We start from the raw sequence: 17,137 nt of genomic DNA, 5'->3' as shown, positions 1-17,137 counted from the left end.
ATGACTCTTAACTTTTTCCTTTCTCACTCTCCCAAACCCAGAAACTAACCTCTGCAGTTTCTTACACAAATCTACCACCAGCAAACCATAACTAACTCAACTCCCAGGCCCCCTTCCAACCCCAACAGACTGCAGACCTGCCCTTCTCTCTATAATCCTTGCATTCACCTCACTCACCAACCCATCCATAAACATTAAACAGCCAGGGTGAAATCATACACCCCTGCTGCTGGCAGGAGGAACAATAAAGAAAAAAAGTCCATGTTAATGAAAATATTTGATATTACCTTGACTTCCCCGCAAGGCTGCTAGGTGGAGTGGGGTGTGTCCCTGGTGAGTGCGAGCATTGACATTAGCTCGAGCCTTGATAAGGAGACGGGCAAGATGAGGATAACCATGGGTGCATGCAATGTGTAACGGGGTCAGACCTCCAGAATCTCCTTGGTTTATGCTTACACCCAACTCAACCAAAAGCTGAACTGGAAAGAAACAATGGAATCTATCAAAATATCTTTAAGAAACATTAATTCAGATGAAGATATAAAGTGACTAGTCAAGAAAATGATAATGCACATTGATTTACTCATATATATTCAAACATATCCCCTGGGGATAGGGGAGAAAGAATACTTCCCATGTATTCCCTGCGTGTTGTAGAAGGCGACTAAAAGGGAAGGGAGCGGGGGGCTGGAAATCCTCCCCTTTCAGTCTTTTTAATTTTCCAAAAGAAGGAACAAAGAAGGGGGCCAGGTGAGGACATTCCCTCAAAGGTCCAGTCCTCTGTTCTTAACGCTACCTTGCTAACGCAGGAAATGGGTAATAGTATGAATAGATATTCAAACATACATTCTTATACTGTGATCAAGAAAAACAGATGAAATCATGGCTCTGTAGTTTTTATACCTAACTCTTAAATACAGAAAGGTTATAGGATGAGAGAAAGATGAACTAAGGATAGATAATGCCACGGCTTAGATGCTCTGGGTAAAATGGAGGTCTCTTAACAGTCTCTTCATGTGGCTGGCCTCCATACAAAAACACAAACCACACATTTTCCTCTGGCAGGAGGGTGAAATGTGTGCACAGGATAGAGTGAATGAAAAAGATGTGTTATACAAGGTTCAATTTGCAACAGACTGAACTAGGGCATCTGAAGCATCCAAGGCAAACCATGAAAAGGTCTGTGGGGCCTGGTTGTGGTTTTGGACATATGGAGAGAATTTGTGAGGAAAGACTGACAAAGAGGATATCTATGTCAGAGGTGGAGGGAACAAGGAGAAGCAGACCAAATCGAAGGTAGAAAGATGGAGTGAAAAAGATTTTGAGCAATCAGAGCCTGAACATAAAGGAGGGTGAATGGCGTGCAAGGAATAGTAAATTGGAATGATGTGGTATACTGTGGTCGACGTGCTGTTGGTGGACTGAACCAGGGCATGTGAAGCATCTGGGATAAACCATGGAAAGGTCTGTGGACCTGGATAAGGATAAGGAGCTGTAGTTTCAGTGTATCACACATGACAGCTAGAAACTGAGTGTGAATGAATGTGGCCTTTTCTGTCTGTTTTCCTGGTGCTGCCTCGCTGAAGCAGGGGGTACCAATGTTGTTTCCTGTGGGGCAGGGTAGTGACAGGAATGGATGAAGACAAGCAAGTATGAATATGTACATGTGTAGATATGTATATGTCTGTGTGTGTGTAGGAAAATGTGTATATGTTGATATATATATGTATGTATATGTGCATATGTGGGTGTTTATGTATATATATATATATAAAGTGTAAATGAGTGGATGGGCCATTCTTTGTCTGTTTTTTGGCACTAACTCGCTGATGTGGGAAACAGCAATTAAGTATAATGAATATAAATAAATATATATATTTCATACATTTCTCCCCTATCCCTGGGGATAGGGGAGAAAGAAAACTTCCCACGTACTCCCTGCGTGTTGCAGAAGGCGACTAAAAGGGGAGGGAGTGGGGGGGCTGGAAATCCTCCCCTCTTGTTTTTTTTTTAATTTTTCCAAAAGAAGGAACAGAGAAGGGGGCCAGGTGAGGATATTCCCTCAGAGGCCCAGTCCTCTGTTCTTAACGCTACCTTGCTAACGTGGGAAATGGCGAATAGTTTGAATGAAAGAAAAGAAAGAAAATAAATGATAATGCCCAGGACTTACCCATGTCAAGATCATTGTTTTCAACACAGAGGCAGAGAGCTGGCCGCTGCTGTGAGTTGATAGAGAAGCGTGTGTCTGTGTCAACTCCAGCCTGAAAAAGTTTGTGAGCACGGTTGACATCATTGTTCTGGATGGCCACCAGCAGCTGGGAGTCCAGTGCCCATCGACGAACTAGTGCTGTCATCACTTACACCTGCAAGATCAATTAATATTATCATGATGCACAGCACATACCAATCATTCCACCTTTCCTTAGAAAAAACTTAGTTTACATTGACAAATTCAGCTGGCTCATGATTCTGACATCATTTCATTTTTAAAAGATGCTGTAAGTTTCCTTTATAAGCTCTATTTTCAAAGCAACAAAATTTTCATTCATTTGCTATTCTTAACTCAAATTGGCTATACCTGTTATCCCTCCACGTAATAAATGTAAGAGGTCAGCAAAGGTCAAAATCTTAAAGTAAATGACAGCCATTACTTGGGTCAGACCAAAAGGTGTCCAAATGGTGAAACCGGTGGAAAGATACAAATGATAACGTGGACTGCACAATGACCACAATCATAGGAGGAATGAGCAATACATGAGGGATTATAAGAGAATTACAAGAAGTATGAGCAATGAAAAAGACAATGAAAATACAAACGACAGGAGGGGACAAATTGTAAAGGCTACTTTCTGGAGTGAAACTATTAAAGTAACAGGCAAAGAAACATGTCTTCTAACACGAGGAATTTGGTTGTGTTAATTGCAAGTAGTCTTCAAGATGTATTAATTGGTGTGTGCCTGACTGCAGGTCAACATACGACCTGGCCCAAGCTAGGATCCTCTTCTTTGTAGTGTGTTTACCAGTAACATACAATAAATGATTCTCATACATGAAAATCCATACTTTCTATATATTAGAAGAATAAAAGAAATGACAGGGCATTAAAATTTACATTTCAATCTTGCTGTTTAATAAAATAAAAGGCCATCCTATAAAATCTAAATAGTACTAATCAAATCATGCAGCTAACCTGATGAAATATTTATTCTGTACTATTAATGCAACCAAGGTCTTGGGCATAGACGACATTCTTAGGAATGAAGCAGACTTATCCTTTGTGTTATATCTTAAACTACAGATCATCGGTTCTGGTATGGTTATCTGTCGCTCAGATAATCATGCCTCGGTCCTCCTGCGACCTCTGAATATACTAACAGACAATTCTCGAGAATGGTTTCTCCAACTAGCATATCCTGTACATTTGTTTATCATAAGTGGGATGACATCAACCCTGGCGGCTGCACCACACCAGAGTAAAAATGGTTACAACAGTAACTGGGGTTTTAGTCTTGACTCTTCAAATCCTAGTTGTTGCAACACATACAATAGAATCAACAGAATATAATATGATGGGATACAGCTTGCCTCTCTAAACAAAGAGATATGCTGTGCAACTGGTGTAGTCACCAGGTCAGTGTTGCTATGCTCGGAATTTGCCTGGAAGACAAGTGCTTTGTGAGGGTGTGAGATGGGTGGAAGCGGCCCAAACACCTGCTAACAGTAGGAGGAAACCGTTGCCAAGACAACTAAAAGGACCCTTTATCATGTACCATATTGATAGATTATCATGTCTAGGATGTAATTATGGTAGATGGTGGTCTCAAGGTTCGGTGTAAATGTGATTTGAGTGTACCCCCATCTCATGATCCTTCTCAGCACACTCCACACCTGCTGACCTTGAATGAGGTCGCCGCTCTCACCAAGGTATAAGCACTGTCGCCTCTCTTACTCCCCAAAATAAGGGCTAACTTAACACACCCCTGCACACTACGTCACTATTAATAATACAAGAAAAGTTATATCCGGAGACGAGGGAGATGTAGGTAGTGCATAAGATTTCCAACGTGATACTTGGTGACGAAAATTTCATGGGCACAAATGTAAATGCCATTAAGAAAACGTTCTTCTGCACATAAGGACAGTACTGAGTTTCATCGAAGTCTGGTCTCATCATATAAAGGTCTTCGTCAGCCACGTACACAATTGAGTGAGGTGGTCTTGTACCACCATGACCTATTTTTTGATTGTCAACACTTCTCCCCCTCATCTTTAAATTCCTTTTTCCATTTGTTCTCTCTACCATGAGATAAGGGTACGTTCTCACCTGGAATGAAATAGTCTAAAACTGGCACACGGTTAATAAATCAAAACAAAGTTGGCCATCAACATACCCAATATAATAAGTCAATGAGGAGCAGTATTATAGCCACCCTTGAGTCGGTGGACTTTAAATCCGTATGAATTCTTTGTATCTTTTTTGACCCAAGGGAAATACTACGATGAGGGAATTTCCATTCTTCGAGGTAAGTCTCGAACATCAGCACTTAACAGGTCGGAGTCGCCATGGTTTACGTTAAGCTTTGGATATATATATATATATATATATATATATATATATATATATATATATATATATATATATATATATATATATATATATATATTTTTTTTTTTTTTTTTTCATACTATTCGCTATTTCCCGCGATAGCGAGGTAGCGTTAAGAACAGAGGACTGGGCCTTTGAGGGAATATCCTCACCTGGACCTCTTCTCTGTTCCTTCTTTTGGAAAATTAAAAAAAAAAAAAAAAAACGAGAGGGGAGGATTTCCAGCCCCCCGCTCCCTTCCCTTTTAGTCGCCTTCTACGACACGCAGGGAATACGTGGGAAGTATTCTTTCTCCCCTATCCCCTATATATATATATATATATATATATATATATATATATATATACACTTCCAAGGTTGAGCTTATGAATATAAGGACTAGATCCACACAAGGTATGAGCTCTCCTCAGTACTTAATCATTTGCACTGTACTCAACGCACGGTAGATTTCAGCTGATGAACTCACGAAGGAACGACCCTGAAGCAACACGTTACAACCCTTAAGCGCGACGATATGACCTTTGAACACGACATTATGACTTTTGAGGATGACGATATGAGCCTTAGGTATGATGGCCAGGATTTTGAAGTGACCCTTTAGGATCAGAATCGTTAAAGTAACCTAACATTTTCAGGGAAACACCTATAGTCATGTGCTCTAACACATTCAAGGGATCATATGTGGTGAAGCATGTGTCATGGTAAGTCCTGTGGTGTCATGTTCCAAGACGGTCACGGCAACACATGTGGTGTCATGTGTTCTAATAAGGTTATGTCAATACCATTACCTACTTGTTCTGAATGGGGAGGGAATTTTACTCTGGTGGGGTCCTATCTCTTGAACATCCTCCATCATACATCTTAAATTTCTGTATTTTGTCTGCATTACCCATGTCCTCAGTCATTCTAATCCATTCATCCAACATTCTTATACTATAAAAGTACTTCTCTACATCCTTTTTAACAAGTTTCGTGTTTAATTTCACGATGCGTCCTATGGTTGTTCTATCCCTACATCTCTCGAAGTATTTATTTCTATATCATCAATGTTTTGTTTACTTAACGGTTATGACCACACACAGAAAATCCTGAAGTTTACTTCCTGCTGGATGATAAGCATATTGAGGCATTCCTTCACTTTATCGAATCATCAACTATCACCAGAACCACTGCGGAGCCTCTTTAGGCAAACCTTGTAAGTTGAAGCAATCCCCTTCGCTTTTCATATCCTTCATCGCTTTTGCATCATCTGCAAACATATTCAGGAAGGAGTCCAAACCTTCAGTCATGTTATTTACATAGATCAAGAAGAGAAATGTTCCCGGAGCAGAACCTTGGGGCACCCCGCCTGTCACCTCGACCTATTTGGGGCAGGCTCCACTGACATAAGTCCTTTGTTTCCTGCTGCAGAGGAAAATCTCGTAGGAGTTTCACTCTTACTCCTGTCTGGTGAGTCATGTGGTCCAACACGGTCATGGTAACACCTGAGGTGAGTCATATGTAGAAAGCCTCACTATGATATCCACAGGATAGGCTGAGTGACACTTAAAAGTCTCCAATTCTTTTATCCATTGTGCTCCTGTTGTGGTTGTGTGAGGAGTAGAGGGACCGCATGGCGTCACTGGGGTTGGCCAGGGCCGGTGTGGGTGACCACGGTCACGGCCAAGGGCACGTCTCATCAGGGAATCCAACCCTGGACCTGGACGCTCTCCCACGCTACCCACCCTCCCAAAGAGAGTCTCTACCTGGCCACTCACACCACACGCCTCACTTGACAGGAGAGCGACGATAATACAAACACACACACTACCCACCCTTGGAGTGGTGTAGCCTAGCCTGCACCACAACTGTGCAGCTGGTCTGGCCTGTACCACACCTGATGCCTGTGGCTTCAACGGTCGCTGGTGCAAAGATGGCCTACACGACTCGCGGTGATGAAAGCCTGGCCTGCACAACACATGGTCCGCACTCCCTCACAACACCCGGGTCTCACCACGTTATGCAACAAAGAAGATATAAAAAACCAACTTTCCGGAGCGAAGATCATCTACTTACCTTATAGCTCCCAAGCCTTTCCAAATGCTTCACACCAGCCGATTAAAAAAATGAAGAGAAGTGTATAGCTTTATCTTCTCGCTGAGGCACTCCGGCTAAATTAGTTATATCTCCTTTTCCTGACACTAATAAATCCGATGAAACTTTACGAATGTTTGTATTTTCCTCTTTGCCAAGACACTCCAGCTCATGAAATCGTGCAATTGTTTACAACACTTTCATTGTCCATACGATGATGTACAAATTCACGGCGGGGGAGGAAGTGGGCAAACACACTGGACGGATGTGGGCGCTAGTCTGAACAGCGGGCGGAAGAAACACAGTTGGCTTCACGAACACGTTCGTTCTGCGCCCAGGAAGGCGCCATACTGATGTTCCCAGGATGACGGCCCACCTGCCGCCCGGATTGGCCCGCCACGCCTCCCCACTTGCCCCTCCCACCATCAACACCATATCGGCATCATCAGTCATCCATTCCATTGCCTATCTGATGCAACCCTCACCCCAAAAGGCTTGTTGTTGATTAGATCAGGGGCCAATCTTCACTCTGGTGTCCCCTCCTTCCTCCAGGGGTCGCCACTATCTACATTTCATCAGGTCATGAATCTAGTGTTTACCACACAACACATATACCTGTGTTAACTTTCCTTATTCGTCACGTTTGAAAAATTATAGTAAAAAAATCGACTTAATCGAGAGTATAAACCCCAGCCATACCACACTAAGTATGGATTAGGAGAACAATGTGCTGGAAAGAATCTTAAGAAATCCCTCAAATCCAAAAATGAGACTGTTAACAGAAAATTACTGATATCTTGCATGCATTTCAATGTCTCTAAACGTCTTACTTTAGTAGTTCAATCTGCCTCATTAGTTTCAGTAACGGGTGTGTACAACCCTTGAGAGAGTCAGCGTGACCCTTGACGACCCTTAAGCTTAGGTTAGGTCATGGCACGCCATGGACCGTCGTGCTCAAAAGATTCACTGCCACAGCTAGCTAAATTATAATTGCTGGAAAATGAGACGGCATTAAAGATGTCAATAAAACAGTCCATCATGAGACCAATTACTTGGGTGATTTTTGACTACCAGGTACTCTATAATTTCTAAAACTGTGGCATAATGTTTCTCGCACTAGATACATTAATGGAGAAACATTACTTATATATATAAACATGTATATAAATTCAACTGGTGTGTGAGTATTTTGCTGAATTTGCTTTGTATCTACCTTCTGGTCCCCTTTCAATCCATAACAACAAAAGCTGTGCAATTTTCATCGTTCTTTCTTTTCCTGTGCTTCGTGATTGACACTCCGTAAAGACACATGTTTCTGCCATACGTGACGACTATTCAGTCTGGACTGGTGGCTGCGCAATTCTCTCAGAAACAAAAAAAATCTAGGATAATTCCAAACGAAGCGCGTGGAAGCGCAGGTGCCGTGCGAAGGTGTGGGGAACTCACCTGTCGATTCCATAAGTTTACACAACAACTATTGTCAATTTCACTGTTTTCCATTAATTGTAAGAACTCTTACTGATAAGCTATCGAGTGATATTTCACTATCCCATTACGTTATATACAGCATCAATACGACGTATGAAAGAGCTATGAGCTAAGAAATTAAATTTAAATTTCCCCTTTTGGAATGGTACCCAGCTCTACCCTTGTCCGAAGCTTACTACTGGTTGATCTGTGATTCATAAATAGCTATCTTCCCCAGTTTGAATGTATAGCACTTCATGTGTACTATTCAAAACTTTGCTCACATATATGAGTCTTCAAGAAATCGTTCACATTAAATAATAGTTTATTGTCCCTAGGTATCACCCCGAGGGATGTGGGAACAGACAAGGCCTCGTATATCATGCCGCTTGCCGATGCGCGCTATTTAAATACATTTTCAATTCACAAGCCTAACTTCACCTGCAATAAGATTACATATTTATATTTCGGAATCTTTCCAACAGCTGTAAAAGAAGCTTTGGCATCACAGAACTGGGTTGCGTAAATCAACCATGCGAAGAATTGTGGAGACCTAATTTAAACTTCTCGTCATTGTGGCGGCTTTCAGAAATGTTTACATTCACGAATGGTTAATGTCAACACATCGAGACCAAACAAAAAAAATGTTAGCTACGTACTTCCATGATTTTTCCTAACCATATAATAAACTGATAAAGAAAAGTTATGGCTAAAGCGCATACTTTCTTGTCTTTTCTACCCCATCCAATACTGCGAACCTTTAATACTAGACTACTACTACTACTACTGCTACTACTACTACTACTATTACTTAGATCTTCAGGACTATTGCTTTAGGGAGGGGGAACTCCCTGTAATACCAGAACTGGTGGGATCCCCAGTACGTATTTAACAAAAAATATTACGTTCCTCCTGCTGTGCTCGAGTTGTCACGTGTACAACATTAGGAAAACTTAAAAATACACTGTGAATATGACGCCTCATGAAAGTATTGGTCAATACATGGGCCACACATGGTTTGGACATGGGCCAAGTGTGGGCTGGGTGGGAAAAGCACCGTCTCATAAATCACAACAATGATGTTTAAGATTCGCCTAGTTTTAATTATGCAAGGGTCATAGTATTCTGTCCACCACTTTCCGTTTTCCTCTGGTTTACTCATTTGTTTCTACACCAAGCTTAGCTACTGATTTATTACTTCAATCCACATCCAATACCCCGTCCGTTTCAAAACAGGCACTAGAGGTACATCATCAGCAAACCACTCACGCCTCAGTAAATACATATCGTACATACATATTTAGAACGATTTCTCCACCTTTCCATTCCTTGAGCAACTCCACATATTTCAACTCCTGTCCACCGACATGGAAAGACGCAATAGGCAAAAGCCTGAGAGGCTGCGGGGAAGTACATGACCAAGAAAATAATACACATAAATAGAAAAAAAAAATGTGGATGTGGTAGCCTGACCTTCAACTTGCGCGACGTCATGCGCGTCAGACCACCACTGGCTCCGCCCACATCCCGGCCTACGAACATCTCTCAACTTCGTTATAAAAAGAGGAAAATCTACCAACTTCATATGAATCAAAGAGGTCAAAAGTTAAACATGACAGATAACACTCGGTATGTGAAGAACACAATGTTCGTCAAACTGGAGTTCGGGGAAGAAGGAAAACTTAAACCAATGACATCATCATGAGTCATGAGTCTTAAAATATAAGAGCAAGATAGACAGGAACTCTACATTTAAGTCTACCAATGGGCTTTACAAGGCGCCTTCAAAACACACCTATCCATGTTTACTCACGTATCTATCCATTCGATCCCTTCCCAGTTACATGTGTAGGTGAAATAACCTGCAATCCAAAGCCATCTCCTCTGCATAACTAAATTTGGTTACAGCCGCTGTTTCGAGCTTTGTCTTCACAATTTATATAGCCTGTCTCAATGTTTCTTTTATATGTTCCATTTCCATATGATTCACGTCACCTTTCATTCGGCGTCTTTCCTATATCGATCCCAAAGCTCGGCAGCCAAGACTACCGCATAATCCCAGGTAATGACCCGAGGTGTAGGAACTCGAGTCTACTAGCCCCACTCCGCATTAGTTTTACATCTGACATTCCCTGAACATCTTGAGTACGACAGAACATTACCTTATTAATACCTTCCGATTATTCCACAGGTCTTCTGATCACACAGCTCGATCTAAGTCCTTTCCTTAGGTTACGATTGTTTCGGAGGTCTTCCAACCCCCAATGATCGGTTGGGAAACATGCGTTATCTTACGTTGGTTTTGGGATATCGAATTCCAGGGCTCTCGGTCTGGTACCCGACCTTACGTACATCTTATGATGCCTTCGGGGGGTGGTTCCTGCCACAACTCGGTCTGGATCTTATCTTTAGTATACCTTTTTTTTTTTTATATAGTTTCGAGAGCCAGAGTTCGGTCTGAGACCAAGCCTTCAATCTGCGAGAGGTAGATGGAAAGAAAAACCAGGGCTTTCAATACGTGGGTATAAATTTCCAAGAGACCGTGACGATGTTAAATGATACACCACAGGTGTGTCCAGAGCAAGAAGGGACCAATGGAAGTTAGGCATGAGAAGTGTACAGAGGGACATGAGATGGCATTTCCTCAGCAACACATTTGTGAACATGGATCAAACCAAGGTTGCGTAAATGCAGTTACCACTGAAATATAAGAATATAAAATTTATGACGATGGAAGAGGGATATGAGAGGGTTATAAGCCAGGTATGTATATGTCATGACCATATTACTATTCGAAGTGGTTATCATTCCCGAAAATGCAAATTGGATTTTCTTCCACAACCGTTTAAGGTTGGATTAGTTTTAAACAAGGGAAAAATACCCAATCGCGCTAATCGTCTTCTTTGCCAACAGATGGCGTGTAGAACGTACGAACAGTACCTCAACTGTATGGTGCAGGGCAATGTACAGTGGGAAGATTTTGAACACTTTTCCTTTTTCTACCAACCCCATCTTTCGATTTCAAAGGTTATGTCTTAAAGCCTTCTGTGGCAAATGGGGAATTGTTTTCGTATGTATATTAAGAACGCATTGCAAGACTTCTACGTGCAAATTACTTCTTCAAAGGCTACGCTCTTTAGCTCTCAAGTACAACCAAAGTGTTTTTAGTCTTTCCCAGCAGATCCGGCGTTTATCAGTAAAAAGCGAAACATATTAACTCTCTTACTCTGCTATACCGCAGGTAAACCAGTCTAACGCAGCCTGGGTTCACCATAAACATAGCCCGGGTCCAGCACCACCAACCTGGGTGTACGCAGCGAGCAAACCTATTTTCATTCACCTTAGTTCAATAAAATCTTCTTCGTTTTCTGTCGAAATTTTCACGAGGCCATGACACACTTATCTTGGAAGCTCACATGACGGAAAATGTCTACAAGGGACGAGATGTCCAAATATTCGGAGGCAAGAGGAAAAGATGAGAGGAAAGATGAGTGGGTTGGCAAGGATAGGGTGTCTGTACCTATTGTTTTGAGCGAAGGAATCGGCCTGTTGGCCCTCCCTGTTCTCCAGGCCTCAAATAGGGATTGGCTGACCGCCTCCCCGTTCCCAGCCCAGACCCTTGCCTTCACCTGACACTACACGTGATCTCTGGGTCCCGGGAGGGGGTAAACCCCCAGATAGGGAGGTTGGGGGGGAAAGGATCTTGAGGATGTCTGCAGCCGAATGAGCCTTACAAACAACATCACTGTTATCAGGTTATTTCTTTCTCGATCACCTTGTACTGTTTAAATAATTATTCCTTTAGGTCTGACATGGGGTACAGTGCAGCATATATGAAGGTGCGTGTTGCTGTCATGTGGAACACCTATACCCCAACCACTCCAATGTTTACATCAGTGGCTGGCAAACGTGTTTCTCACACTGAGCGACCAGGTTTTGGTAGGTCGCCTCCACTCCAAAGACTATCTCTCTCGTTACCTCTGCTATATTAGAACCTATGAGCACGACATGAAGACCCTTGAGGTGACGCCTGATCTGTCCCTAACTGGTCAGGTCAAAGGTCAAGTCTTTACTCCAGAGTCGGCAAAATACAAATTCCGGGAAAATCGTGGAAAACGTCACTTCAATCCGCTGAAGGCAGCATGACGTCACATTTCGCAACTTTCCAGGAAGCGTCATCGTATGACGTAGCAGCTTACCGTAGGTCTATAGGACAGCTTTGAACATGGGAATGGGGGAATTTATACGTCACCAGGCAAACATAACTTGTTACCACTCCACAGAAGGAGAGAGCCATGCATCATGTTATCCGAGGATAGCGTTTACCTCCAAGGACACAGCATTCAACGTCCCAATTGCTACGAAAAAAAGGTTTCCTTAGGGATTTTCCTATTCGTTTGTCTATTTTTTGACGGAAAACAACCTTCGAGGCTGCACTCCAAACTGGAACAGGGAAGTGACTGGCTCCTATGGAGCGAGTAGTTCATCGAGAGACTCCTTCCATTCACTCAACGATGATTACCGAAGGCGACTTCTCGCTCGTGTGTAACAGTAACCCAAGAGAGTCCGGTAACACCTACATTTCCTCCATTCATTCATACCGAACTGCCTTTCCCACAACACCAGCAATAACCCTTACCAACAACACACTATCAACTGGAACGCACGCTTGTAAAACCTGTTTCAACTGGATGATGCCACGGCTAAATGAAAATGAATTGAGGCAGACACGTCACAAAACGCTTCCATCAGTGACTCCGTCTTACTACACGATAGCGTTCTGGTTTCCCAGTGTGTTACGCAACTCACGGTGAGTCGGGATTTTCCATAAAGGCGACATATCCGCAACTTCTGGGCATTTACTCTCATTTAGGGAACGTCAATAATAAATATCCTCTAATGGAAAGAGTAATGAATCAAGAAAAATTAGTTTTCATTCATTCCTTGATCTTGACGGTATGACTCCAGGGTACGATGGTGCGACCCTTGGGCAAGACCTACTACTCGTAGATAATCGGAGTCGTAACGTCGTACTGACGGAGGTTACGGGAAGCCTCCAAGGGCAACAATGTTGCCAGAAGTGAGGACGGTTCTAAGAAGGAGAACGGACGTCTCCATCAAGACAAATTCCTTAAGGTGTCGTAACGTGTGGTAGCAAGAGGAAGAGGAGGGCTACCATGCCCACCTCTAACCCTCCTGTAACATCGTCAGCCGCGCATCTTAAACGAGTTCTTCTACGCAGCGATCTAACCTTCCACTCCGTCGGCATGGCAGACGCCGAGGTATCACGTGCGCTCGCCGACTGACGACGTAGTTCCAGCCACGCACCTACCACGCTTCACACTTCATTTGTACTTATATATATATATATATATATATATATATATATATATATATATATATATATATATATATATATATATATAATCAGAGAAAAGCAGCTACTCACTAACCCTTGTTAGAGAAGAGGCAATACGAAAACCCAAATTTTCTAACTCGAGTTGACAATGTGATCACCCAATCCCTCAATATGGCAAAGTGATGGAGTTTCTAGAGACCATTACAAGATATGAGAAAAATATGAAGATAATATTACTGACGTAACAGATAGCTACGTATTGGAAACGAGGGTTACAATAAATGCCAAAATTCTGCTTGTAAAGTTAAGAAATATCTGGCCCAAGGTTGAATATCCTCACTCCCGGAAATGAGAGCAAATAATCACAAAAACGCATTCCAATATGTAAACACGCGTATCAAACACACACGCACGAATTAGGTACAGATGAAGGCAACGAGGTTGATGGTAGAATTGAGAGAGCCTGGGTTACAATGTGGGGTCAGAGACGATAAATTTTCCTACCAGGAATGAGACAAATGAAGAAGCTTCAGCCGAAGCCTTCAAGAAGGATAAGCATCTTCGCTTGGCTCCTTTTGTTCCAACTGTCAGAAGCTGAAACACAAGAAAGGGGAAGGGTGAGGGGGATTCCAGCCCACCAATCACGCTCCCGCTCAAATTAAACACCCAGCATGAATTCCTGAATCTATTTCCATCCCCTAATAAGTCTTCCGACCATGGCCTTGTTTCGGTCACTTCCAGATGAGGTCATCCACCTCGAGTCTCGCCCTCGAAACACCAACTTCGGCGCTTTGAGATGGCTTGCAGGTGTCTTGTGTATCGTCTACACTAACTCCCCTCGAGACCAGCCCTGGTTCGGTGACCGAGATGCCCCAAGTGTCGTGCTGACCATATGACACGTCAGTCTAACATGAACGGAGCCCTGTACTCCTTCCATTAATCTATCATCTTCTCAGGTCTGATTCGACTGACCTTGCTTCGATACTTGTCTCTTCAGGGACAGAACCATAAAACTCTTCCATTCTACTGCATCTTTGCCTGGAATCACAGCAAAGCTGCTCTTCGCTGAGTCCAGCACAATTTCTGATTCACCTATTCTTCACCTTATAAATATCTCTGCTTCTTCACCATAAGTATCCCCAAATTTCGTCATTCAAACTTCTCTCTTGCGATATGATCATCGTGCTAGATCTGAGTTCTATCTCAGTTACAGGTGGACAAGGTGCGTCCTATACGAATATGGTGATTGGTAAATAGGGGCCATTGGCTGGTGCAGCCTTTGGTACCCAGAGGCCGCTAGCTACAAAAATCGGTGCTGCCAGAAGTGCCCAGGAGTCACTGGCTAAAAGAGGTACTGTTGCAGCCAGCAGTACCCAGTGGCCGCTGGCAGCATGAGCAGTGATGCAGCTAGTGGTAACTGCTTACAAAGTTCACTTGCATTAGAACATACACCTCTAGTATAGCCAGTAAACTTATTCTCCATTACAGAACAACGTTGGCGGCCATAAATCAGCCCACTGTAGAAAAATTAAAAGAAAGAGGAAAGACATTTACAATCTTCAAGTTTCTGAAACAATTTCATAACGTGGTTGTGAATAAAACTTTGAAAGATGCAAGAAAAGAGAAAATAAAGGTCATAGCAAGACACTAGTTGGAAAAGATCTGAATAATTACTTCTAGTATTACAGTTGCAAATGAATGGACTAAATTGATGAAATTTTGAATGTAGGCTATCTCTATATCAAATAAGATGCCACAGGCGAGTGAATGCCCTAACCAAGGTCATCTCATTGTGTTAGTATTGGTGGTGGATAGAGTGGTGGTGATATAGGTGACAGCATTATTGTTCTTTATACTAGAGGAGTAGTGTAGGCGGATCTAGAGTAATTGTAATAATTCTGAAAGCGGTAGGGTGATGATGGCAGGAGTGGTGGTGGGATTAGTAGTGGTGGTAGAGGTTGAGTCGAATTTGTTCACATTATTAGGGATGTATCATTATCCAAATCTTTCATCTTTACCATACAATAAAGAACTTGTATACAAACAAATAAATGTAAAACCAACTGATGTACAAAGAAAACATGAAAAACTATACAGCTAAGCTTATGCACTGTATACCTCCAGCTTGCCTCCACTTGATTCATTTTGAGACAGAATGGGCATGCAGACTCCCAGACTATGTGTCAACATAAGAATATGTAAAACCATATAATCTAGCAAAATCTTTGAGAAACTCATCTAACTTCCCTTGACAAGAAAGCTATTCTTTTTTCTCAATGACATAATCGAAATATCCCTCACCCACTCAAGCCAACAATAAATAGCTTGTAATGACACCACCTATCCTCTCCACATAGTTCCTAGCATCTCATTATATTCCTAATGCTATATTACTGCCAAAGCACAGGGCTGATTCTGAGCTGCTAGGGGAAGTTTGATGGAGTTTTGATATTTTCAGTTGACTTTTACAAGTGATTTAACAACTTTTATGTTAATTAACCCAATATATTCAATCACATTATTATCATGTTATAATATGCAATACTCCATACATCTAATAAGTGTAAAACGTCTATAGATTTGTTTCTACCAAATTCCTAGGTTATTTCTGTGGCACCCCTACAATAAATCTTAACACAATTGATTAATCAAATACATCAGATGTATATCTGGTGTACATCTAATTGTATCTGGATATGTTGTAGCTCAAATGGTCAAAAATCCAATCAATGCATATGAAGTCTAGCTTGAAGTATAATGTCTATTTGGGAATATCTGTCCTCTATCTGGATGTATCTGGTGAACCTAGAGATGCACAATTCAACTAATATAAGTACACTGGCAAGACAATATCATTTGATTTTCAAAATTAATAGTGGAGCTCAGTTCATCAAAAAATATTGTTTATATCTCAGAAAAGTTCAGTATACCTGCAAATCAACAAAATACATTTGGTGTACATTTCCGCTGTATTTATTGTATACTTAGAGTTTTATCAAACATAATTACCCCAGGGCCCTCCGGTCTGGCTTAAGGGTAGACCGGAAAGATATGCATATGACATTCTTGTCATGCTCATCATGTATCCATATTACTTCGCTTTGATACAGTAGTTTCTACCTGCGGCGGATGTATATATAATGCGGTAATACTATCAGTTATGAGAGAGTCAATCAATATCAAATCTGACATTTTGCCATAAAAGCAATACCTTAAGAAGCAGTTGTCTAAAAATATTTATACATACAACTCTAGGTAATGACCATCTATACTCACCTTTGAACAAACACGAATGAATGATCCTCAAGAGCAATGATGACGTCTTTTTCACATAGAGGACCCCACACCTACAATCAAATATCATTCGAGTTCATCATTACTTCCAATATAAAACACCATCCAACACAGTTTATTGAATTCCTGAGTTTGAAACATGTATCGTATGGTATTACACTAAGTAATTGATGTCTCCATATATATTCATATATATGTTTACAGTTCGTGTAATCAATCACAGTCCTTAGGATTTCTGAAATTATATTGGTATTCCGGAAAAATGTATAGGTTTAGATATGTTTACCTTCAATAAATAAGTTCTAAGCATGCATGACAGTCTAGAATATATTTTTCTA

At 41.6% G+C, this 17,137-nt stretch overlaps 1 protein-coding gene across 3 annotated transcripts in view; it reads right to left on the bottom strand.

Moving 5' to 3' along the window:
- LOC139757073 (uncharacterized) overlaps nt 1-16,906 on the bottom strand; it is a 28,265-nt gene extending 11,359 nt beyond the window's left edge. Inside the window, exons 1-3 of one of the 3 annotated variants that reach the window (XM_071677118.1) lie at nt 16,782-16,906; nt 2,171-2,363; nt 288-479 (exon numbers count right to left, since the gene is read on the bottom strand). In XM_071677118.1, the coding sequence (XP_071533219.1) occupies nt 288-479; nt 2,171-2,354 (376 nt within the window). In that variant the 5' untranslated portion in view covers nt 2,355-2,363; nt 16,782-16,906. Of the gene's footprint in view, nt 1-287; nt 480-2,170; nt 2,364-6,420; nt 6,558-6,661; nt 7,032-16,781 lie in introns of those variants that run through there. The other 2 variants (XM_071677117.1, XM_071677119.1) reach the window with 2 other exon arrangements.
- Nucleotides 16,907-17,137: the final 231 nt, after the last annotated feature.

Source organism: Panulirus ornatus, chromosome 24 (genome assembly GCF_036320965.1).
Source record: "Panulirus ornatus isolate Po-2019 chromosome 24, ASM3632096v1, whole genome shotgun sequence".
Taxonomy (NCBI): Eukaryota; Metazoa; Arthropoda; class Malacostraca; order Decapoda; family Palinuridae; genus Panulirus; species Panulirus ornatus.
The sequence above is the reverse complement of the archived record's forward strand: the minus strand, read 5'-3'. Positions and strand labels throughout refer to the sequence as shown.